The 25,204-nt window shown below is 36.5% G+C and overlaps 1 protein-coding gene and 1 long non-coding RNA gene across 2 annotated transcripts; both read left to right on the top strand.

The window, feature by feature from the left end:
* Positions 1-2,859: 2,859 nt before the first annotated feature.
* LOC135154147 (uncharacterized) lies at positions 2,860-6,201 on the top strand. Its single transcript, XR_010293563.1, has 4 exons — positions 2,860-2,955; positions 3,653-3,775; positions 5,107-5,238; positions 6,086-6,201. It is a non-coding gene; the product is annotated as an uncharacterized LOC135154147 (long non-coding RNA).
* Positions 6,202-7,056: 855 nt separating this feature from the next.
* On the top strand, positions 7,057-24,767 carry LOC129261336 (neurogenic locus notch homolog protein 1-like). Its single transcript, XM_064099531.1, has 18 exons — positions 7,057-7,072; positions 7,836-7,964; positions 8,180-8,296; positions 8,759-8,881; positions 9,571-9,696; positions 10,741-10,863; positions 11,594-11,719; positions 13,068-13,190; positions 13,582-13,707; positions 14,088-14,213; positions 14,621-14,746; positions 16,627-16,749; positions 17,806-17,931; positions 20,149-20,253; positions 20,804-20,932; positions 21,748-21,801; positions 22,368-22,455; positions 23,762-24,767. The coding sequence occupies exons 1-18, from the start codon at positions 7,057-7,059 to the stop codon at positions 24,357-24,359; spliced, it is 2,484 nt and encodes an 827-aa protein (XP_063955601.1). The 3' UTR covers positions 24,360-24,767.
* Positions 24,768-25,204: the final 437 nt, after the last annotated feature.

Raw genomic sequence — 25,204 nt, 5'->3', positions numbered from 1 at the left:
AGCCGTGAAGTTTTGCTTGACCAGTTCTTGTAATGGGAGAGGGGCCTGTAGTGTGGTCAGCAATGAAATCGTATGCGACTGTGTTCCCGGTAGTGTTGGACTATTTTGCGGTATTGGTGAGTAAACGTAAATTCCATAACATTTATATAGTACGTGCTCAATGTAATTGTTCTAATATAAGTGCACTCCATCTTATCCCCGGCTTTAGCACGGATACCCTGATCAGGACTGCTCGAGCATTCATGGATTTCCTTCTTACATTCTGGTATACATTTACTACACCTGGATGGAGAGTGGCAATTGTAGTTAAACGCCTTGCCAAAAAACGCGAGTGTCATGGTGAGATTCGAACCCCGGACCTTGTGATCCAAAGTCCGTCGACTTATCCACTGGGCCACAACATTTCTTGTTTTCATAAAAGGAGCATGTTCGTAAGCTAAACTATGGTTAAACAATAGTGTATCCGTACACATAAAACTCACCCAAATTATCCATTGTCATATGTTGTCATCTCCTGACCGCAAAAATGGTGATAAAATGCTGCAAGCCATCAGGGGCCGTTTCATACAGAGAACTTACAACTGTTGTAATTTTGCCATTTTGGCAACTACCATGAAAACCTTGATTTTGATTGGCTGCTGAGCCGTTTCCATAGTAGTTGCCATAATGGCAAAGTTACAACAGTTGTAACTTTTTATGAAACGGGCCCCAGGCGAATTGCATTCTTGTTTGAAAGTTACCGCTAACGCAATTAATCTGTTTCCCCACATTAAACGCCGTAGAATAACAATAATGTTTACTGTCTTGTAATAAAACAATATATCTGTTTCATGTATGTATAATAAGGATAAAGGTGCTTGTACAGGTATAATGATAATAGTACGTAACAGAAGTAGTAGTAGTAGTCGTAGTGGTAGTAGTAGTAGTAGCGGCGGTGAGTAGTAGTAGTAGTAGTAGTAGTATAGTATAGTAGTAGTAGTAGTAGAAGAATAAGAAGAAGAAGTAGAAGAAGAAGAAGAAGTAGTAGTAGTAGTAGAAGTAGCAGTAGTAGTTGAAGTAGTAGTAGTCGTCGTCGTATCACTCTGCACTCTTAAAAATGTTGTCCACACAACAATTGGTTAACACTTTATCCAATTCTGGGAAGTTTTAAACCAATAATGAGTGATTTGGGTGAATACTAAACATTGGTTGAAAAATATCCAGAGTTGGATAAGGTTTTTAACCAAATCTTGTGTGGACAGTGTGTTGCCCAACATGTTAAGAGTGTGCTCTAATTTATATTTCAGATGATCCATGTATACCGAATCCATGCGAGAATGACTGCCTCTGCAAAGTCAGTGATTCCTTTGAAGCAGAATGTATCAGCAGTTCACCCCTCATCACTGGTCCTTTATGTGAAAATGGTAATATATCCTTCTTGTTCTCTTTGATCTTGTCCCTTTTCTCATTATAATATCATGGTCATACCTCCACCATAATCATCAGTAGTATAATTATCACTTTCATACTTGTTCTAATTCTTAATCTATTTTTGTTTATATTTTTCTTCACTCTTATCATCTTCTTCTCTTCTCTTCCTCTTCTTCTTCTTCTTATTATTATCATTAATATTAGTAGTAGTAGTAGTAGTAGGAGTAGGAGTAGTAAAAGGAGTAAGTAGGAGTAGTCAGTAGTAGTTGTTGTAGTAGTAGTAATAGTAGTAGTAGGAGTGGTAGTAGTAGTAATAGTAGTAGTAGTAATAGTAGTAGTAGGAGTGGTAGTAGTAGTAGTAGTAGTAGTAGAAGTAGTAGTAGTAGTAGTAGTAGTAGTAGTAGTAGTAGTAATAGTAATAGTAGCAGTAGTGGTAGTAGTAGTAGTAGTAGTAGTATTGGTATATTCAGAAAATTACAAATTTGCAATGATAGGAGCAGCCTGTCTGTGAAAAAGCCCGAATCATGTGGAATCACAACGATTGAGAAAGAATTAGTATTGATATTCTCTCCCTTTTTGACGAATTAGTTCATCCATGCTGGAGCTCTAGTCCTTGTGATAACGGAGGAACTTGCGTCGCTGTCTCTGAGTTCTACACCTGTTTGTGCCGTGAGGGCTTCACTGGAGATGAATGTCAAACGGGTAAGTTTTAATGCGCTGACGTATCGGCATATTCCACAGACTGTCATGCTGCAATTGCCATCTTGGACGGTGAAACTATTGTTTTAAGCTACGGTGAGTGTACACCGTATTCTATATTCCCAACGGAAAACATAAATTAAGGAAAAGGCTGAATAGATTGAGCTTCAAGTTCTCTTCCCTCTTTGCCTGCTTCATGATTTCAAGATTTCTTCTTTACTCGATCTTAATTTTGGTATATTCTATTCGGAATTCACTCAAATGAGAGAAACTTCCATTCTCCACCTCTCTCTCTCCCCACCCTCCTCTCTTTGTCTCATGTATCTGTCTCTCTCACCATCTTCCCCCTCTCAGTTTTATTTGTATGCTCTCATAAAAATCAAAAGCCCATGTTAATATTTTGTGTCTTCTACGCAACTAAAATGTTCAGCATGGGGTGTATGTTGGTGTGAGGGTGTGCTTGTGTGTTTGTGAGGTACTTTTTTTCATCAGATTCCATTTTATTTAGTTATAATAACGTTTTTAGTTTTCTTATAAAAAATAAAGGGATTAACTAAAAATTGAAAAATGGTGGTGATGATTAAATTGTTGAATGGTGTTACTTTCTTTGGTGTCATGTTCAATCTCTAGGGTGTAATTTAACAACTGAAAATGTGCTCCTCTGTAGACACCAACTGGTGTAGTTTTTAACACCCTAGTTTTAACAGTGTGTTATTCATATTTTAGCACTTGGTTGCATTGGTCCCGTGTGTTCGAACGGAGGAACGTGCCAGGGTGACACAGAAACCGGGGAATTCCTCTCTTGCCACTGTACGTCAGAATACTATGGATCTCAGTGTGAAAACGGTGAGTTACAGCTTGGCATTCAATAAAGTATTAAAGGGCCCAAGTGAGCGTTTCATCAACATTTTCATCCGACAAGTTGTCAGATCGAACAACTTCCCGTGATTTTGATTTTTGCTGAGAATCACTGTTGCTATTGTAACTGTCAGATAAAACGTCCGACAAGTCATTTCATTAAACGCTCCCCTTATCTAGGATTTTGTTTAGGTAGAACTTGTGTATTTATTTCATTTACTTCGGTATATTACAACTTTAGCAGTTAGAGTTGCCGTCGTTAATTTAACGTGTTCAAGAGCTTTGTTAATTGTGTGAGATATGTTTTATACAACGTGTCTGCAGAATCATGGAACAGATACGTTATCAAGGATTTATCAAAAATTTGTTAAAGTTAACATAATTGTCAACTTCCAATATTTTTAATCGACAATTAATCAGGTTAAGAAGTTTGGTGAAATGCCAAGATAGTTAATCATGTTAATAGACAGATATTAAGAAAACTGCTTTTTGGGTAGCACTCTGATTGATGGCAGAAAATAAACATGGAAACTTCTAATCAATTTCGCACTCTTCACATGAACTGTTTATTTGGTCTGTTTTTCATTTACTTTTAAAGCAACACTTTTACATAAACAAATTTAAAAAGTATATATACATGTACATGTATATAACCAATCCTTTTTATCAATCCCATACCTTACAGCTTATCCTTGCACACTGGAACAGTGCTCCGGAAGAGGAAGTTGTACCAATATTCTGGATACTATCCCTTACGACTACTCCTGCCATTGTTCTCCTTCTTTTATCGGTCGTTCATGCCAATATGGTTGGTAAATCATAAGCTGGATAGAAAAAATATATATATTTTTTTTGTCATGCCTGACCAAGGGGGGGGGGGCTGGGCTGATTATGGTATGTCCACATGTATTTATTATTCCATCAGCCTGGCCGACATGGAAATATGTATATATTTTATTATTTTTGTTTTAGTATGAACGGAAATGAAATTGGAAGTTTTTAATAGAACCTAGTGATGTTTCACAATGATTGAAGTGTGATTTAAGAGTCGCAAGTAAATACCGACGTGTATATGAAATGCAACTCCGAATCTTATTGATTAATACACCAGTAGTGCGCGTCCTCTTGGCATGATCTGACCACTGCGGTGATCAGTGGTGATGTTAAAATGAAATCAATATCATTTTCACAAAATTTTGCACAGAGTTGGTTTACCAATTCAGTTTTTCCAAATATACAAAAAGTAACATAGGTTCATGTGCTAGAATTTTGGCCATCGAGCTTTGAAGTTCACCCGCCTGAATTGTCTCGGGAAATGCGCAATAAAAATAATTTTGCATTTTTAGACCCCTCGAGATCACAACATTGAATTTATACCACTATTACTCCTTCAAAATCAATGTAAATTTTACAGATATTTTAGGATAAAGAATCGACTCATGTTGCTATTCGTTTGCTTTTTAAAGAGTAGCAGCACCTTTAATTTTGAAAATAAGGTGTGAAAGACGACTAAAACATATTTTTAAAGAAAATATCGAAATTTATATAATAAATTTAATAAGTGCAATAAATGCTGCACTTTATTCAAAACCCAAGTCATTTTCACCAAATTTTGCATGGTTGTACAGAAAGTTATACGAAAGAGGTGTGAACATCTAAAAAATAGGGTTGTGCTTGTTTTCGATACTATATATCAGCACTTTTTTTGGAGCAAATGTGCCTTAAAAACCGCGTCAAAAAGACTGGTATCTACATAGAGGAAAATTCTCCATCGCTATCCCATTTAATCAAACTCGAGGTCATAGTCGTCATATTTCGTATCACTGCAGAGTAAAGTATTAGGGGTCCGTTGCAGAAAAAGTTGCGTTTAAACGCAAGTCAAAAAATCAGTCGCAAGTCCCAAATGCGCGCTGTTGATTGGTTGAAAATCAAGTTGCGCGTGATTTTTAGAGTTGCGATTGGTTGCAACTCTTTCTGCAACGGGCCCCAGAAGAGGCAGAGGCGTACAACGCGAAGTATATTGTAGGCCAAACGGCATATAGGCAATATTTAGAAGAGACCGAATCTATTTAACACATGAGAAGTAGCCCAAGTAAATACAACCACATGCTATACCACCCGTTTTCTCCCACAATGCAGCTGATCCTTGTATTCTAGACCAGAGCCCCTGTCAAAATGGAGCTACTTGCTCCTACAGCAACGGTTGGGTCATTACCCCGGTAGTGTACTGCTCATGTTTACCGGAGTACACCGGGGACCACTGCGAGAGCTGTAAGTGGATTATTTTACAGGGGTGTATGGTTGGGTAGATCCAGAAATATCATTGGGAAAGGGCGTAAGACCTGGGGGCCGTTTCATAAAGCTGTTCGTAAGTGAAGAGCGACTTTAAGAACGACTGGTGAACCCTTCTTACGCGCTAAACCATCGCCAATGAATATACCATTTATCACAAGAAAGGATCACCAGTCGTTCTTAAAGTCGCAATTGACTTACGAACAGCTTTATGAAACACCCACCTGAATGTATACATGAAGTTGAATGCAGTAAAAAAAAAAGGGAAACAAAAGAAAAGTTGAATGCAGTCGATTTGAAATGTGGCATAAGAAGGGTGCTTCAGGCTGGAAATGATATGATTTGAACATTGAATGAAGAGATTGAACTTATGCAAATAATATACTGAACATTTCAATAACAGTAGATGAAGAACACAGAATTTTACATTAATTCGGTGAAACAGTTTATGATCAGGACTATGCATTGTGCAAGGTGGTGATGCCACCTCCCCACAAATTACAATTGTTCAAATCATCCGGCCAACAAATTTTGAAATAGGGTTGGCTTGGTTGGTATCATTAACATGATCAATTGTAATTTGATACAATGGAGATATATTCATATATATGTGTAAACAAAATTAGGTCGTTAGTGTTTCATATACAGAATATAAATAGGGGAAGTGGGGTACGTGGTATCAACTTACCCATTGCATATTAATGACGATAAGAATACAACTGTGTCATTGAATTTCACCAACTTTGCTCGCAATAAGTGTGGGCTCTCTGTGCTGTGGATTTAGCACTGAATGAGTTCTTCTCCTTCGTTTCAATTTTCTTTTCAGTAATACATCCGTGTGATAGACCTACCAATCCTTGTTCGAATGGAGGCTCATGTGACCCTTTGCCAGAGCATCAGTATACGTGTATTTGCCAAACAGGCTTCATTGGCAGTATCTGTGACTTGGGTAATTATATTCATGCTTGCACTGGCGTACATATGGGTGGTGCTTGGGGCTCATGGACCCCCCCCCCCCCCCTCAAAGAAAAAAGAGGACTAAGAAAAAAAAGACAAGGAAATGAAAGGTGAAATATGATACTTTTTGAATATTTTGTCAATTTTTTTTCCTAAATGCAGATTTTGTTTTTTGAAGGTATTTTCGAGTTCATGCACTTCGAGGGCACTTATCTTTTCAGAGGTTTAGCCCCATAGTAGTATACCATTTCTGCCCCCTCAAAATGTATGGCTCATTACGCCTCTGCATTTATGTGTTTTTGTCTCACCTGCATAGCAGAGTGAGACTATAGGCGCCGCTTTTCCGACGGCGACGGCGGCGTCAACATCAAATCTTCACCGAAGGTTAAGTTTTTGAAATGAGAGTATATGGACCTAGTTGATTAAACTTGGACATAAGGTTAACCAAGTATTACTGAACATCCTGCCTGAGTTTCAGGTCACATGACCAAGGTCAAAGGTCATTTAGGGTCAATGAACTTTAGATCATGTTGGGGGAGTCAATATCGAAATCTTAACTTATAAGGTTCAGTTTTTGAAATATCATCATAACTTAGAAAGTATATGGACCTAGTTCATGAAACTTGGCCATAAGTGTAATAAGATATTACTAAAGATCCTGCCTGAGCCTCAAATCAAATGACTAAGGTCAAAGGTCATTTAGGGTCAGTGAACTTTGGCCATTTTAGGGTATTTGTTGAATTACCATCATAACTTCGAATTTGCATTGGTGCAGTTCATTAAAATTGGACATAAGAATAATCAAGTATCACTATACATCCTGGGCGAGTTTCAGGGGACATGACCAAGGTCAAAGGTCATTAAGGTCAATGAACTGTGGGCTGTCATAACTTTCAAAGTTTATGGATATAGTTTATGAATTGTGGACATAGGGGTAATCAAGTATCACTGACAAGTCTTAGGTCACATGATCAAGGTCAGATGTCATTTAGGGTCAATGAACGTAGTGGTGTGTTTGCGAATCTTTATTTTATAGTAGTTTTCAAAGTCAGCATTGCTACTTTATTGAATTACGTAATGCAGGTGAGACTGCCAGAGACGCTTCACTTGTTTTGAAGGTGCTCTCACACTTAAGCGATGGTCACGGTCCGTCTGTGACGGCTGAGTGACCGATCTGCCGTTCTAAACAGAATCAAGGGAAAACAGCTGCTCATGTTTGATCTATTCTACGGCCATCCATATTCACGGTAGTATTCAGGTCCAGAACCATCAAAACATTCATGACTGTCATCCGACCGTCCCGTGGCGTGAGAGTATACCTTTAGTTAGCTCTTCATTCATACACTTATAGTGCTCTCAATTATTTCCGTAGAATTTGTCAAGACAGTCACTCAATCTTCATTGATCGATCCTGGCCTTTTCCCTAGCAGTGTAAAGAACACCTCAACTGTTATAATCGTTTTGCTTACCAGAAATTGTTTGGGTTACAGGGCGGGAATGTTCCACGAAATGCTGAATGATTTTGTAAAAACAAAATTGATAATGATATTATAATGATTATTTACCAGGATGAGCGAACGCAGTTTGATTGTTCTATATTTATCATATTCTTAAATAAGGTGATCCTTGCATTGACATTGTGGACCTGTGCTTCAACGGAGCTACATGCGTTTCCGCGGTTACCGGCGATTCACCTACTTTCTCTTGTACCTGTGCAGCCGACTGGACTGGTCCACGCTGTAATAAAGGTAATAATGAATTCAAACCAAGGTACTTTTATACAGGTGGTATACATTTAAAAATCAACGAACGTAGAGGGCGTGAGCACTTTGCAGTATTGCTCTACCTGTGTTGCTACCGTCTACTTCACTTGGAAAAAAATATGTTTATATCTTTCTTAATCAATAAACAAAATTATGCTGTAATAACAAAAATCAAACTATGATTTCATATTTTTTTATAGATAAATGTACTGCTACAACTTGCTCAAATGGAGGTACATGTGAGAGTGAAGAATCTACTGGAGTTTTCAAGAAATGTCTTTGCCCTCCCTCATACGATGGAGTTTACTGTCAGTATGGTAATGTTCTACCATTCTTTTTTTCTTAGTTAGGTTACTCAAGTATAATGCATTAAATGAAAATGTATATAAAGACAACATGAACAAAATTAAACTGAAACTTTAATTGAATTGATAAAACAAATTGGCTATCTAAATCAAATCATACAAATTCATACCAGGTATATCGGATTGTTTTAATTATATTAATTTTGCATCTTAATTTCCATCCTAATTAAATACTCAATACGCCTAGATAACTATATCAGCCTGGTATAAATTTTAAAAAGTGAACGAATTAATGCATGTCTGTCAAAATCACTATTGTAAAAGTAGACCTATGTTTTAACTCTTTAGATTGAAAAGTAGTATTTGAGTGTAAACTCAGTGATATTTTAAATGTTTGTCTAGATCTACTTCCAACAAAAAAAAAGATCCCTACTCGATCTCAAGTTAATTTATTTCATGTTATCTCGATCATAGCATATCCATGCTCATCAAACCCATGCCAAGGAAATGGAATATGTACAGATCATCTACACATCACCCCATACAATTTTTCGTGTATCTGTCAGTCTCCGTTCATCGGGCAAACATGTCAATATGGTAAGTGTGGAAATATTTACACTCAATAAATTGTATTAATAATAATGATGATAATATGCAACATTTATAAAGTCAATAAGCATAGCATAATAGATCCGGTTGTAGCACAGCTACACTGATAAGATGTTGGTGCATTCAAACAAGTCATTTCGAATGTAGATAGACTTGCAAGTAACGTAAGTTGTGTTATAACTTGCCAAACAATATTCCACCTGGCATATCCCTTATGGAGAAAGCCATTTTATGATACATGTAATGAATGTAATGACTATTTTTGACGAGCAAGAAAAATAAAGGGTTATCACTAAAGCAGAAAAGGTGTCATCTACCGTCCGAAAAGGATCAATAATTCATCATCATCTCTGAGAAGGTTGGGGCTAAAAGAGAGGGTGTACTTACTACATGCGACTTATTTAGAGCACAATGGGGTCAAAAGGAGGGGGCACGTTCCCAAATCAAAATTGTCATTCTATAGGATGATGTCGGATCTGATAACTTTCCGTGATTTTAATTGGATGATGAGAGGCACAACTGCTAATCATGAAAGCATTCTGTTTGATAAAACATGGCTTTGTATCATAAAGCGTTAGACAATTCCATTCGCGTAACGCCCCCTCCTTCGGGTCGGATCAATGCCTGATAAGGTCTCCCATAATGATTCACTATTTCGATGTCTTCCTTCTATCCAGAGGACCCGTGTTACACGAACCCTTGTCTAAATGGAGGCACTTGTTCATATACGGGCGGAGTGTCATCCCAACCTGTACAAGAGTGTGTGTGTTCCTCTGGATACTCTGGCGAATCGTGTGAGAATGGTATGTATATCAGGGGAGTGTTTCATCAACGGGATGTAATAATTATATTGGATGGCTCAGAATGGAATAACAAAAATATTCCAAAGAGTTAGGGCAAATATTCCACGAATCGCAGATGAGCTGAATATTCGCCCTAACGAGTGGAATATTTCTGGTATTCCATGAAATAAAGCCATTCAGTATGATTAATATTATCTATCCCACTCAACCCCCCCCCCCTCCGAAAAAGGAGGGAAAGTTTTGCTTGAACAAGTGATGTTACAAAAATCAGATAATATATGGCCTCACTTAATAAGATTGTCTTAAAAATGTGACTTGAATGTAGTTCATTATGACATCATTAAGTATCATTGTATTTTATGCTGCGTATCACATCGCTCATTCATTATTTTCATTTCTTTCTTTCTTTTTTATTTTTATTTTTTTATTCTTATAATTTGTTTTCTTCATATATTGTCACGCGTTGTATATTTCGCGCATGCGCTTTAGGCTTCTGATTACAATCTCATATTCAATAGCAAGTTTTGTACAGGAGCCTATGTGATATTCGTCAGATTTCGGTCGTTTTTTTTAATACGCTCTCGTATTGAACAGGCAACTAATGCAGACAAAGATGCGCGTTCTTAATACATTGCTAGAATAATCTACATAGATAATGAATAATTTAATTGAATATCAAATGGGCAATCTAAAACAAATCATACAAATTCATACCAGGTATATCAGATTGTTTTGATTATATTAATTTTGCATCTTAATTTCCGTCCTAATTAAATATTCAATACGCCTCGACAACTACATCAGCCTGGTATACATTAAAAACTTATAAAGTGAACAAAGTAATGCATGTCTGTAAAGATAGGTCTACTTTTACAATAATTGTAAAAGTAGACCTTTGTTTCAACTCTTCAGATTGCAAAGTAGTATTTGAGTGTAAACTCAGTGATACTATTATATGTTTGTCTAGATCTGCTTCCAAAAAAAAAAATAAGCATCTCCCTACTCGATCTCAAGTTAATTTATTTCATGTTATCTCGATCATAGCATATCCATGCTCATCGAACCCATGCCAAGGAAATGGAATATGTACAGATCATCTACACATCACCCCATACAATTTTTCGTGTATCTGTCAGTCTCCGTTCATCGGGCAAACATGTCAATATGGTAAGTATGGAAATATTTACACTCAATAAATTGTATTAATAATAATGATGATAATATGCAACATTTATATAGTCAATAAGCATAGCATAATAGATCCGGTTGTAGCACAGCTACACCGATAAGATGTTCGTGCATTCAAACATTCAAGTCATTTCGACCGAGTACCCATTTTTTACACCTTGATGGAGATTAGCAAATGTAGATAGACTTGCAAGTAACGTAAGTTGTGTTATAACTTGCCAAACAATATTCCACCTGGCATATCCCTTATGGAGAAAGCCATTTTATGATACATGTAATGAATGTTATGACTATTTTGACGAGCAAGAAAAATAAAGGGTTATCACTAAAGCAGAAAAGGTGTCATCTACCGTCCGAAAAGGATTAATAATTCATTATCATCTCTGAGAAGGTCGGGGCTAAAAGAGAGGGTATACTTACTACAAGCGACTTATTAGAGCACAATGGGGTCGAAAGGAGGGGGCACGTTCCCAAATCAAAATTGTCATTCTATAGGATGAAGTCGGATCTGATAACTCTCCGTGATTTTGATTGGATGATGAGAGACACACCTACTAATCATGAAAGCATTCTGTTTGATAAAACATGGCTTTGTATCATAAAGCGTCAGACAAGTCCATTCGCATAGCGCCCCCTCATTCGGGTCGGATCAGTGCCTGATAAGGTCTCCCATAATGATTCACTATTTCGATGTCTTCCTTATATCCAGAGGACCCGTGTTACACGAACCCTTGTCTAAATGGAGGCACTTGTTCATATACAGGCGGAGTGTCATCCCAACCTGTACAAGAGTGTGTGTGTTCCTCTGGATACTCTGGTGAATCGTGTGAGAATGGTATGTATATCAGGGGAGTGTTTCATCAACGGGATGTAATAATTATATTGGATGGCTCAGAATGGAATAACAAAAATATTCCAAAGAGTTAGGGCATTTATTCCACCAAACGCAGATGAGTTGAATATTCGTCCTAACCAGTGAAATATTTCTAGTATTCCATGAAATAAAGCCATCCAGTATGATTTATATTATCTATCCCACCCCACTCCCCCCCCCCCCGAAAAAGGAAGGAAAACTGAAAACTTTACTTAAAAATCAGTTAATATATGGCCTCACCTCAAAAGTATCATTGTGTTTTATGCTGCGTATCACATCGCTTTCATTATTTTCAATTTATTTTTTTTTTTTGCTTTTTTTTTTACTCCTATATGTTTTTGTCATATATTACTTCATTTAGTCTTTTATACCCCCGTCATACGAGACGTATTATGGTATCACGCTCGGTGTCAGTCCGTCTGTCTGTCCGTTTGTCCGTCCGTTAACTTTTCCTTGTAAACGCGATAACTTTAGTTTAACTTAACCTAGGCCTATATAATTTGGTGTGTATGATACTAGCATGGATACAGGAAGCCTATCTATTTGGAGGTCAAAATATCAAAGGTTAAGGTCACACTAACATGTTTTTCCACAGGGGGGCAAATTCGTCTGCCAAAAAATTTGACAAGGAAAAAAAAAAAGTCTTCAACCACAAACAAAGGATCTCGTCCGACAAAAAATTTGACAAGCAAGAAAATTAATAAAAAATAAATAAATTCATCTTACCCTTCTGAAGTCCTTGTAAACACGATCCGTATATGAAACTGTAAATATTCACATTATTGTTCTGTTGTAAATGTAAACTTATGGTTTTCTTCAATATCCTTTTCGGGTGACATAAGGAAATAATTGTCATTGTCAAGCGTTGTATATTTCGCTTAATACAGTCTCATATTCAATACTTAGTTTTGTACAGGCGCCTATGTGATTTCGGTCGTTTTTGGAATACGCTCTCGTATTGAACAGGCAATTGATGCAGACCAAGATACGCGTTTTAATGCATCGCTAGAACAATCTACATAGATAATGAATAATTTTCCAGAAAAATCTGATGTCCTGTTTTCTTATTATCTCATGAAGTTAATTTAAGGGGTAGAAGAGACGATAGTTTTGATAGGTAGTTAAAAATCTTGCGTACGACAATGAAAGCAATGCAATGCGCAGCATATAGCACAATTACAATCAATGACGTAATAATGAACTACATTTAACTTGTTCCCTCTTCATTCTATAAGTGGGAAGGAAACTACATGCCTAAGGTTAAAAGTAGAATCTTAATGATATCTCGTGAATTTTCTTTACCTTGCAGCTTACCCATGTACGTCGAACCCTTGTCGTGAGAATGGTATTTGTACAAACACGATTCAAATACTGCCCTACGATTATGAGTGTAACTGTACGCATCCATACATCGGTCGATCTTGTCAGTATGGTAAGGAACTAATATTGACTGTTCCTAGAAAGCTCTTGTATATCTCTGTCTTTCTGTCGGTTTTTGTTCTTCCTATCATTACTCCTCATTGGTGAACTAGTAATCTTCCCAACAATGTAAGTTGTTATTTGAAAGTATTTTTAGAATTATAAAAACAAACTTCAGGTGCACTTTATTTGGTCTATATTGTCTGTATTATCGTGTCATTTAATAATGCCAAAATATTTCGTCAGATGGACACCTTTTGGGATAACATGAATAATTCACTCTAATGGACACCATCATGCACTGTTGACATTCACTGTGACATGCAATGTATTTCTTCCAGTAGGGTCTGATCAACAAACTATACTGTGAGATCACCAACCCATTATTGTTTCTTTCTTTCCAGAGAATCCATGTAATGAGAATCCCTGCCAAAACGGAGCAACTTGCGCATACTCTGATGGCGTGACATCTCCCCCTTTGCGAGAGTGTTCATGCCCTTCAACACATTACGGAGAATTATGTGAGAATGGTATGTACTTATACTGCTCTTGTCGAAGTGGCCGTGCGTATTGAAAGCAGATGAATTTTCGGCATCTCTCAATGCAATTGGAAAGAACCGCTGCACAATTTGGATTTATTTAGAAAATGTAATAAAAAAATAGTTTTTTTCACAAGTGGAAGTGGGTGATCGTCTTATCTGAGGCTCGTGTTAATGGGTTTTATGTTTAATCAAAGAACATAATCGTATCGAATAAAATGAAGATGAAGCACGACATAATGACAAAGTTGACTGATGCCCTGTAGGCCTGTTCAAAATCTTGACGTTCTCTCACTTTTCAACATCCACTTACAGTATAAGAATACGAAAATTATACAATGACTATTTTCTTGTAACCATGATATTTCTAGCTTACCCATGCACATCTAACCCGTGCCAAGGAAGGGGTTCCTGCTCGAACAACCAAGAGGAAGCCTCCGCAAACAACTTTACATGTGACTGTTCCTCTCCTTTCGTCGGGCTGACATGTCAGTATGGTAAAGGATACATTTTTTTTTTGCCTGCTTTCCCTGTCACGATTACGCCTGGTATTTTGTATTTTATGCCATGAAACACTGAGATATACAACTAATTTCTGCTTAACATAACCATGGATGCGACATCGGTCTTGCGAATACGTACCTGAGTATGCCGATTTCATAAGCCTAGGCCTGGGTATGTCGAGGGTTTCTCCCGACCGCTACTACTTACACTTAATTCTTTGAGCCATATGCGTTTCATGTGGTAATGGGTTATTACCCATAGGGGTAATGGGTTATTAACCATGGGTAATAGGTTATTACCCATTACCGATAGAAGTACAATCTACCAATATTTACGAAGCAGATCAGCAAAAGACTTGTATGTTTTTTCACTATCGAAACTTTTGTTAATTTATTTTTAGTTAACCCTTGTTCAACAAATCCATGTGAGAACAACGGATCGTGCTCGTACGTAGAGGGCATATCAACTTATCCTGTACGAAATTGTACCTGTTTATCGGGATACTACGGAAACCTTTGTGAAAATGGTGAGAAATTCCCCCTTTTAAATATAAACAAAAAAGAAATAGCAGCTTGTCCATACCTCAAAGCACCCAGTCTATGTCGTATTTTCGCAAGAATTCTGCTATTTAGGCACTACGCGTCTTTTCACAGCATCATTCCTGCGTTCCCCATTGTTTAACTATAATGAAGTGTCAGAAATAGTAATGAAGGTCGACTTCGTAAGGTACCTTGAAAATTGCGTGGGTTAAACGTTATATGAGCACAGAAAATAAAGGAAAATGGAAATGTTTTTTCGAACACAACTTGGTCACCTTTGGAGGAGAATTGTTTGGGACATGTAATTTAAAATACGATGATCCCAAAATATTACAAATAAAAAATTAATTCATTCGAGAAATTTTAATTGCTTGGAGTCGTTTAACATTCTCTCCTAATTTATCTGATTTGAATATAAAGAATCAAGTATTATGGAATAACTCATTGATCAAAGTAGATGGGAAAGTTATATATAAACAACTTTGGCTTAAAATGGGATCATCAGTATTAAACATTTAATGGATGAACAAAACAATTTTCTCTCACATACAACTTTTTTACAAAAATACAAAATCAATTGTAATTTTCTTGAATATTATTCATTGATTTCTGCAATACCCAATGAATGGAAACATTTTCGTCAACATCTTGTTGAGAGTAGAACAACTCAAGAAGATTTGTTCTATAATTTAAAAATGTTTTTAAGGTATGCAAGTTTATCCATAGAATTTATGTTGATAAAATCTTAAAGTCCCCTACTTCGCAAACAAAATGGGCATCCATTTTAAATGAACCGGTTAATAATTGGAATAGATTGTATATGATTCCCTTTAAATGCTGTCTTTCAACAAAACTCCGCTACTTTCAATATAAACTTTTCAATCGGATAATGGGGGTGAACAAACACATTTACGATATTGGCTTGTCTGAATCTAATTTATGTACATTTTGTTCTTCCTCTGTTGAAAGTATTTCACATCTGTTTTGGGATTGCCCTGTAACTCAACAATTTATTCGAAACTTCCAAACCTCTTATGTGAACAATGACGTGTATTTGAATAAGAATTTATTTTTGTTTGGTTGCCCTGACGCTCAATACTCTACTGTAAACCGTTATATTCTTTACGCTAAATATTTTATTTTTTCGAGACGTTGTAAGGTTGTGTTTTAGCTCTTTTAAGAACGTATTGAAACGCTATTGAAATTGAAAGGGTTCTCAGTCAAAAACATCATAATTTTGTTTTATCATTAGATAATAGTACGCATGAACAGTTGTTGTAAACATGTTCGCTTCACGATTTTTCTGTAAATTGAATTGCTTTCGTGTTTGATTTTGAATAAAATCTTTCTATGAAAAAAAAAAGGTACATGTACCTTCATTTGTCAAAAGTTTGGGCCGCATCTTTTTCGCGAGGAATCTCGCAAGCGGCCCCGACTTTTGACAAATGAAGGTACCTTACGAAGTTGACCTTTTGTCTATTGCAATGACTTGTAATAATTCATAGTTTATCATGTATTATTTCATGACTGTGTCTAATTAGTAGGATATGTCAATATCAAAATGTAACCATGAAGTGATCTAGGTATATTAGAATACCTTTAACATACGAATAACAAAACCTTCATCCACGTTTAGAAATGGATATGAAAATAGTCGCCCGTGCTCATAATCATAGATCGTTGCTACCGATAAATATTTTGTAGGGACTGGGTAAATGTCTTATCGGGAAGAATCTATCATGTTATTCTTGTGAGATATTCTAAGGGACATTTCACATTTACCCCTGAAATGAATAAGTTACTAACCAATTTTATTGGTATTTATTTTTTTGCCTTCAATTTTCTTACAATTCTAACAATCTTACAGCATACCCATGTACGTCGAACCCATGTCGTGGGAAAGGCATTTGTACCAACAATCTTCAGAGTACTCCATACAACTTTATATGCAATTGTAATTCTCCTCATATCGGGCTGACTTGTCAGTATGGTAAGCAGGGATGTGTCTTTGGTCCATTATTGTTCTGTACTATTATGTCTATTAATAGGAACTTGTTCTTTCATCACATTACTTTTCCAATGCCATTCCCCTTAAAGGGATGGTCCGGGCTGAAAATATTTATGTCTAAGTAAAGAGAGTAAAATGTACAGAGCAAGATGTTGAAAAAATGATCAAATTAAGTTGTTGAATTTTAAAAGTTTATCAATATTTTGTGAAAACAGTTATATGCACATTGTCATGAAAATTCATTAGGTGGGCTGATGACGTCATATCCCCACTTTCCTTTTTCTTATGTTATTACATGAAATCTTAATTGTGTCATTTTTTCATACATGTGTAAATAATGTGTCTCCATTATGATGAAATACGTTGTGGCAATAAAATATGCACTTAATCAGTTGTTAATCCAATTGTTTTAGTTCTTGGTAGAATTTTTTTTAGTAAACCTAATATCATACAATAAAATACAGAAGAACAAGTGGGGATATGACATCATCGGTACACCTAATAGATATTCATAAAGACATGCCTAGAACTGTTTCACCAGAATAATGCAAATCTTTAAAATTCAATAACTTCGGTATTTGTTATCCGATTTTGATCAAATTTTCAGCATTTTGCTTTGTGAATTTTACTCTATTTATTAAGATATAAATATTTCCAGCCTGGACCATCCCTTTAATATTGTCTCTTTTGTTGTAACATTTAAAGAACAATGATTCTTTAAGCTTATTCGAACAAATAGTTTCAAGGGATGTATGATAAAACTGCATTATCTGATCAGTAGAGTGAGAAGATATTATAACTCACAATTCCAGTTTTAAGACCTGAAGTTTTTGCAAAGGTTATTTTTGTGGGGGGATTCTTGTCGCTGAATTTACATTAATTAGTCAGTCAGAGAAATACTCTCCATTGCTTCACATAACTTTGTACATTGGCCTATGGGAAAACGGATTTACAGTTTCATGTGTATATGTAATATTCCTATGGTATTGCACACATATTGTCTACAGGTATGGGTTGAATGTTATTGTTCTTTTTCAGATGACCCTTGTCATAATGCGACCTGTCTGAACGGGGGTACTTGTGAATATATAGGCGGCTCAACAAGTCCACCAGTCAAGTCTTGCTTGTGTCAAGATGAATTTATTGGAGATGTCTGTGAACATGGTAAGAATATAAGTTCACAGATTAATCAGTTATTAGTTTTTGAGTCGCCTGCATAGCAGAGCGAGACTATAGGCGCCGCTCCTCCGACGGTGGCGTTGTCAACATAAAATCTTAACCTAAGGTAAAGCTTTTGAAATGGCACCATAACTTAGAAAGTATATCGACCTAGTTCATGAAATCTGCACATAAGAGCAATGAAGTATTACTAACATCCTTCTTGAGTTTCAGGTCACAAGACTAAGGTCAAAGGTCATTTAGGGTCAATGTCAGGGGCATTTGTTGAATTTCCATCATAACTTTTAATGTTCATGAAGCTAGTTCATAAAACCTGGACATAAGAGTAATCAAGTATCACTGAATATTCTGTGCGGGTTCAGGTCACATGACTTAAGTCAAACGTGATTTATGGTCAATGAACTTTAATTGGCCATGTTGGGGGTATTTGTTGAATGACCATTATAACTCTGAAATTGTATTGTCTAGTTCATAAAATTTGGACATAAGAGTAATCAAGGATTACTGAACATCCTGTGCGTGTTTCAGCTAGGTCACATGACCAAGGTCGAAAGTCATTTAAGGTCAATAAACTTTTTCAATTTTGGGGTATTTGTTGAATTACCATAACGCTTAAATTGTATAGATCTAGTTCATATAACTTGCACATAAGAGTAATCAATTGTCACTGAAAATCCTGTGTGAGTTTCAGGTCAAATAATCAAGGTCGAACGAATGTCATTTAAGGTCGATGAAATTTGGCCATGTTTTAGGTAATTGTTGAGTTGCCATTGTAACATTCAAAGTTTATAGATATAGTTAATGAAATGTGGACATAGGGGTAAATCCAGTATCATTGCTTATTGTCTTAGGTCACTTGGTCAAGGCCAATATCATTTAGGGTCAATAAAGGTAGTAGTATATTATATGAATGATGTTTTTGCGAATAATTATTTCATAGTCATTTTCAAAGTCAGCACTGCTGCTATATTGAATCGCGTAATCCAGGCGAGACTGCCAGAGGCGCTCCACTTGTTTATAGTACTCTACGACGTCGTAAGTAACCCGGCACTGGTTAAGAATCGCTTAAAGGACAAGTCCACCCCAACAAAAAGTTGACCCCCTTTATAATATCCGCCATCCCTTTATTTTCTTCTTTCACTTCTTATTTATTTCTCCTCGTTTCCCTTTTTCTTCACTTTTTGAGAAAAAATAATGTGATTGGCAGTGACGTCATGAAATCAAAACCTTTAATTATAACTCCGCATTTTTACGGATTTTTATCAAACATTTACGAACATTTTTTCCTTATAATTTTTTTCTGATTTTATTAAAGGACAAGTTCCCCCCCCCAAAAAAAAAAAAAGTAGATGTGAATGAAAAAAGAAAAATCTAACAAGCATATAACACTGAAAATTTCATCAAATTCGGATAAAATAAGAAAGTTATGACAGTTTGAAGTTTTGCTTAATTTCACAAAACAGTTATATGCACATCCTGGTTGACTGATGTCGTCATCTGCTCATTATTTCTTTTGTAATTTCTCATATGAAATAGGGAGTATTCTACTTTTCTCCTCATTGTCGAGTGAAACGACGATTAATTTCTCCCTGAACATGTGGAATGAGCATTGTTTAATACTGTTAAATTCAGTCAAGTTGGTCATTATTGTCAAATCTATATATAAAAAAATAGATATTGTATAAATAAAGCAATAAAAAACAAAAGAAAAAGTGAGTGAGGAACATCATCGACTGTCTCATTAGAGTTGTACATAACACTGTTTTGTGAAAAATAAGCAAAACTTTAAAATATCATAACTTTCTTATTTTACATCCGATTTTGATGAAATTTTCAGCGTTATGCTTGTTTGATTTTTCTCTATTAATTCATATCAACATTTTTCTGGGGTGGACTTGACCTTCAATAATAGAACGGGTGGTAACTTAGGCGCTTTAAGTTTTGAAACAAAATGACACTTGAATGTTGAGCTGACGCTCATCTTTCACCACCACGGTGGTGGTATGTTGATATGTTGGTACATGGATATGTACCCATAATGCACCATTCTCCTTTGCCAAGCCTATATTATTCTTCGAGTATTTCACGAACTTTCAAAATACCTAGAAACTCTATAATTTTTGTTTGTTTTTCAATTGATAGATACGCATACCGTACATGATATTGATTGTGTTGAATATTTATCTTGAAAAACAATCTTAGCACCTACTACTATGACGTCACCGGAACAAAATACAACCCAAAGTGGAGGCACCACAACGATGTCGCCAGTCTTGACAATAGAAGCTTCAGCAACTCCAACAGACTGTACGTTTTATGGCTTAGTGATACCTATGTGTATTCAATTTAATGTTTTTTTAATCTATTATTGGTTTCAATCTGGCAGTTTAATTCACATCGGAAGCTTTCTCTGCCTCTTTTCTCCCCATTTATTGTATTCACTTCCTGTCATAATGATCCATGGTTTCCATGATCTTTGCTTTGTCCATTACTCATAATAATAATGATATTTATTCATCGAAATTTCAAAAAGTCGAAGGCACAAAGTACATAAATGAAAGAAAACAATAAATCATAAACATATGATAAGTCGCATAACCATGCTAGCCGAAATTCGTTAACGTTGCCATGTTTACGTAATAAATACCAGGTCAGAACTTAAAGTTTCTGAAATGCGTCTTGTCGAGAGAGAGGCGGTGAGAGAAGGCTGAGAAAGAAACAGACGGACGAAAATAAGTAGGCAGAGACAGAGGAAGGACCCAAATAAAAGAGAGACGAGGCAGGTCATTAACAGCGCCTGTAAGCCTATGCCTTAACGGCTTTATTCTGACATTCATGTTATCATTTGATTGAACAGCACATTCTATGACTCAAAACACCGGAAACTCAGTCACATTGGAAAGGACAGAAGTCACAGGGTTGGAGACACTAGAACCTTCACTCCCTTACTCTCCGTCTTCTGCAGAACCCACCGACCATCCAAGAGGTATTTGTAATGTTAAAGTGGGTATTAAACAACTTCAATGAAATTATTCACATAAAAGAATAAACATAAGGAGAAAGAAATCGGAGAGTGAAAAGGTAATATTAAATCGCCATAATCCCCAATGTGCTGAAGCATTAGACTTTATACATACCATTTGAATATCATGTGAATTTGGGAATATGCCGACAGTCACCTGATCTTATAACAAACGGGAAAGTCCTGAAGCGTTCTTTTTCAATTGTTATTCCTTTTGCTGTTCACGTCCTTTCAACGTTCTGTGCCTTGAAATATGTGCACTAAACAGGATGAAATACTGGATCGTTCAGCATGTATAATAAGAAAACAAAAGATGTACTTTATCTCACTTGAATCTTATACAAGATATGGTGGCTCAGTTGTAAAGCGCCCGCCGAATGAACGGGAGGTAATAGGTTCGATCCCCGAACGATATCAGACTTAAAATGTGACTTTCTGCTTTCTTGTCAGGGGCTTGTCGGTTTAGAATGGAAAAGGGTAATAATAATGTTATGCTGTTCAGGCCCCGTTTTAGCTGGAGTGCCGACCCTGGGTAAAAAGAGAATTAATGTTTTATTCTTATAATCTAAAATGGTGATCATTGCTAACAGCACTTCGAGCATGTTAGCTCTAGGTGGGACGATAGATTCAGTATTGTGCTGGTACTTGATACATTCGAAAATGATAGGCATTATTCTAATAAGTTGACTACTCTCTCTCTCTCTCTATCCTACTCTCTACCCCATCCCACTCTCTCTCTCTATCATATCCCCTCTCCTCTCTCTATCTCCCTTATCAAGGTACTACAATAGACCGGGCAACATTGGCTCCTACAGGATCCTTTGATCTATTGAGTATGTATCCACCATTCCACTTTGAATTAAAAGAAAATACAATGAATTTGATTATATTCAAATAGTCATTTATAGAGCAAATGAAAATAAAGAAGGGAGGAGGAGAAAAAGAAGTAATAGCACCCGTATATAGTAGTACTGTAGTAGTGGATATAAATGGGAAAGAAAGAAGAGACGACGAATTAGAAGAAGAAGAAGCAGTAGCAATAGTGGTAGAGGCAGTACCAGCAGTAGTAGGAGTAGTAGAAGAAGAAGTAGTAGTAGTAGTAGTAGTGGTAGTAGCATTAGTAGTAGTAGTTGTAGTAGTAGCAGTAGTAGTAGTAGTAGTAGTAGTAGTAGTAGTAGTAGTAGTAGTAGTAGAAGTAGTATAGTAGCAGTGGAAATGCCTTATGTTGTAAAGAAAATTAAGTATTAGTGAAGATATATATTGTTGGTGATAGTAATAATCCTAAATGATATTGATAGTAGGCACTTGCATGAACATAATGATTTACAGGAGTAATGAAATATATTCACAAACTTTCCTGTTTACAGTATGATTCTTTATGGCCTTTCCTATTATCCAGCAATCGTCATCATCATCAATGTCATATTGGTCGTTATCATCATCATCGGGACTTCAGTAGCAATAGGACGTTACTGCTTGAAGAAACGGTAATAATTTAATCACAAATTCTACTTATATTCCTAATAGTATCGTAAAAAAACCCTTTCAGAAATGATAAGTAAAAAAAATGTAATAATAAATCGAGAGATTTTGTATTTACCATACAACAGGCTTATTAATGCTTATTGTTAATATATTTTTGTAAATGACGATTGTGTATGGCAATATACAGGCTGTATGTACAAACTAAAGTTCCTCAAATGAGGATTATAGAGAAACGAAATAGGTCTACAAGATGCAAATAAAACCATTTCATTTTCAATCATTATTATTCATTCCCTTTTGTTGTGGGTGTATCCATGATTTTTTTTTATATATGATTATGATACTATACAAAAGATGCATACACATGGGTTGATTATGCGATCTATCCTCACTTAAGTTGAGGCTCTGTTCAATCCATTGCACGAAGCCGTATAGGCTGAGTGCGATGGGTTGAACAGAGCCTCAACGAGAGTGGAAAGGTCGCATAATGTACGAATGAAGATATGCATCATTGGGTAATATAACGACTCTGCTAGATTGCAGAAAAAATCAGAAGCAGATGGAATTAAAATATATTTTCCTTTTCCCGCCAAATCATTTTCTCTGATAACATGATTTTTCCCCATGTATGAAAGCAGTTAACTATTGTCATTATTTTGTGACGCGCTTTAATGAATCTAAATGATCACCAACGAACGTAGAGGGCAGCAACACTTTGCAGTATTGCGTTTAGAAAGGTCCACTCTGCTCAGATTTTGTGACCACTCTAAGCTCCGCCCTCATTCAGAGAACCATTATGGTAGATTGTAGAGTTGGTTTTTATTTTCATTAATTTTGTTCAATTTAATTATTTATATGGATCATATATTATTTTCGCAATCTTAATGTATTTTTTTAAGTAAGACAAAAGGTAATCATGATTCTCATAGCTTGCACATCAATAAAAATACATAGTATGATCACATTGTATTACCGTTCTTTTGGTAAATTTCGCGGCCCCTACCAAAACTACACCAGCAAACACCAAAGCCTTATAGTACCTCATGAGTTCCTCCTCTCCCATCTCAACCCATCTCATATCACTTTCCCCATTTTTATCTCACTCCCCCTCTCCCCCCCCCCCCCTACCTCTCTCACGAACACGCTCTGTCTCCCTCTCTGCATGCCTCTCTCGTTGTTTCTTTTCTGTGTTTCCCGAACACAATGTATACATCGTTCCCGACTCTTGACATTGAGATGATTAGTAGACCTATAGGCAGATAGGAGTTCCCCATTATCCGTCTTTCTTGTTACCCTTTTTTTCAACAGGCATAAACGTGATAACCAAGGAAAAGATGAACCTTTATCCGGTCCTGAAGCTGAAGCTGCGGAGCTATTCGCTAATCAGTTGAAACTCGGACCACTGATGTTCCATCGGGTCGAGTCCGCATACGAAAACACCGTCGTACTGGAACCGGTATCCACCTCCTATAACACGGGACATTCCATGACGAAAAGTGGCCGGCAACTTCCTCCGCTACCACTGGAGGTGGAACTGATTGAAAATGAGGAGATTTACAAGAAACACCAGAGCGAGGGCGGCTATGAAGACGTTGGCGATGAAGGCGATGGCCAGCAGGGACAGGAAAGCGACTATGATAGTCTGGAACCCGAGAATAAGAATGATGCTGATGTTGAGTCGGATGTTGATCACGGTGGATACGATCCTGTGTACGAGCCAGAACTCCCGAAGGACCATGTTTACGAGGAAACCATTGAACAGAGACGTGAAAACAGCGTGAAGTATGAGAACTGTACCGCTGAAACAAATCAGGGACGGACTGACATTAAACAACAAGTCCCCAGAGGAATTCAGAACAATGAATTTCATATGGTTCTCAATGCAACGGTTGAGACAGAATGCTAAAGATGCAAGTAAATATATAAAGCCCCTGTCACGCAAACACGATTCCTAAAAAAAATCTACTTGGCAATCACCAGATCATGCCGGCATGATCCGGGGGAGGGGGGTTCGGAATATTTTTTTTTACCGCAGATTAAGTGTCGACGAGACGAACGTTGATAAAATGTACACGCAGTTTCATCATGGCATCTACATGACGCTTACATGGACCTCACCGGCATAGAAGGAGTCTACATGGATTTTTCTGCCAACATGGATTTGGCAGTCCACGGATGACGCCGGAAGTTTTGACCTCCCAAATTCGCCATGATGATCTTCCGGACGTTCACAGTCCTTAAAGGACAAGTCCACCCCAACCAAAAGTGGATTTGAATAAAAAGAGAAAAATCCAACAAGCACAACACTGAAAATTTCATCAAAATCGGATGGAAAATAAGAAAGTTATGACATTTTTAAGTTTCGCTTAATTTCACAAAATAGTTATATTCACATCCTGGTCGGTATGCAAATGAGGGAACTGATGACATCACACACTCACTATTTATTTTGTATTTCATTACATGAAATATGAAATATTCGAATTTTCTCTTCGTTGTCCTGTGAAACAAAGTTTTATTTCGCCCTGAACATGTGGAATTACCATTGTGTAACATTTTATGTTTCAGTCAAGTTGGTCTTTATTGTCAAATCTTTAAAAAATGAAATATTGTATGATTCAAACAATAAAAAACAAAAAAAATAGTGAGTGAGGGACATCATCGATTCTCTCATTTGCATGTGACTAAATTGTGCATATAACTATTTTGTGAAAAATAAGCGAAACTTTAAAATGTCATAACTTTCTTATT

This window comes from Lytechinus pictus, chromosome 5 (assembly GCF_037042905.1).
Source record: "Lytechinus pictus isolate F3 Inbred chromosome 5, Lp3.0, whole genome shotgun sequence".
Taxonomy (NCBI): Eukaryota; Metazoa; Echinodermata; class Echinoidea; order Temnopleuroida; family Toxopneustidae; genus Lytechinus; species Lytechinus pictus.
Note: the sequence above shows the minus strand (reverse complement) of the source record. Positions and strands in the feature narration are given on the sequence as shown.

Bases quoted from the DNA above. Each gene is read 5' to 3' on its own strand.
- LOC129261336 (XM_064099531.1), top strand. The intron at 17,932-20,148 runs GTAAGAATATAA...AAACAATCTTAG, and splicing joins TGGAGATGTCTGTGAACATG to CACCTACTACTATGACGTCA. The intron at 20,254-20,803 runs GTACGTTTTATG...TTGATTGAACAG, and splicing joins TTCAGCAACTCCAACAGACT to CACATTCTATGACTCAAAAC.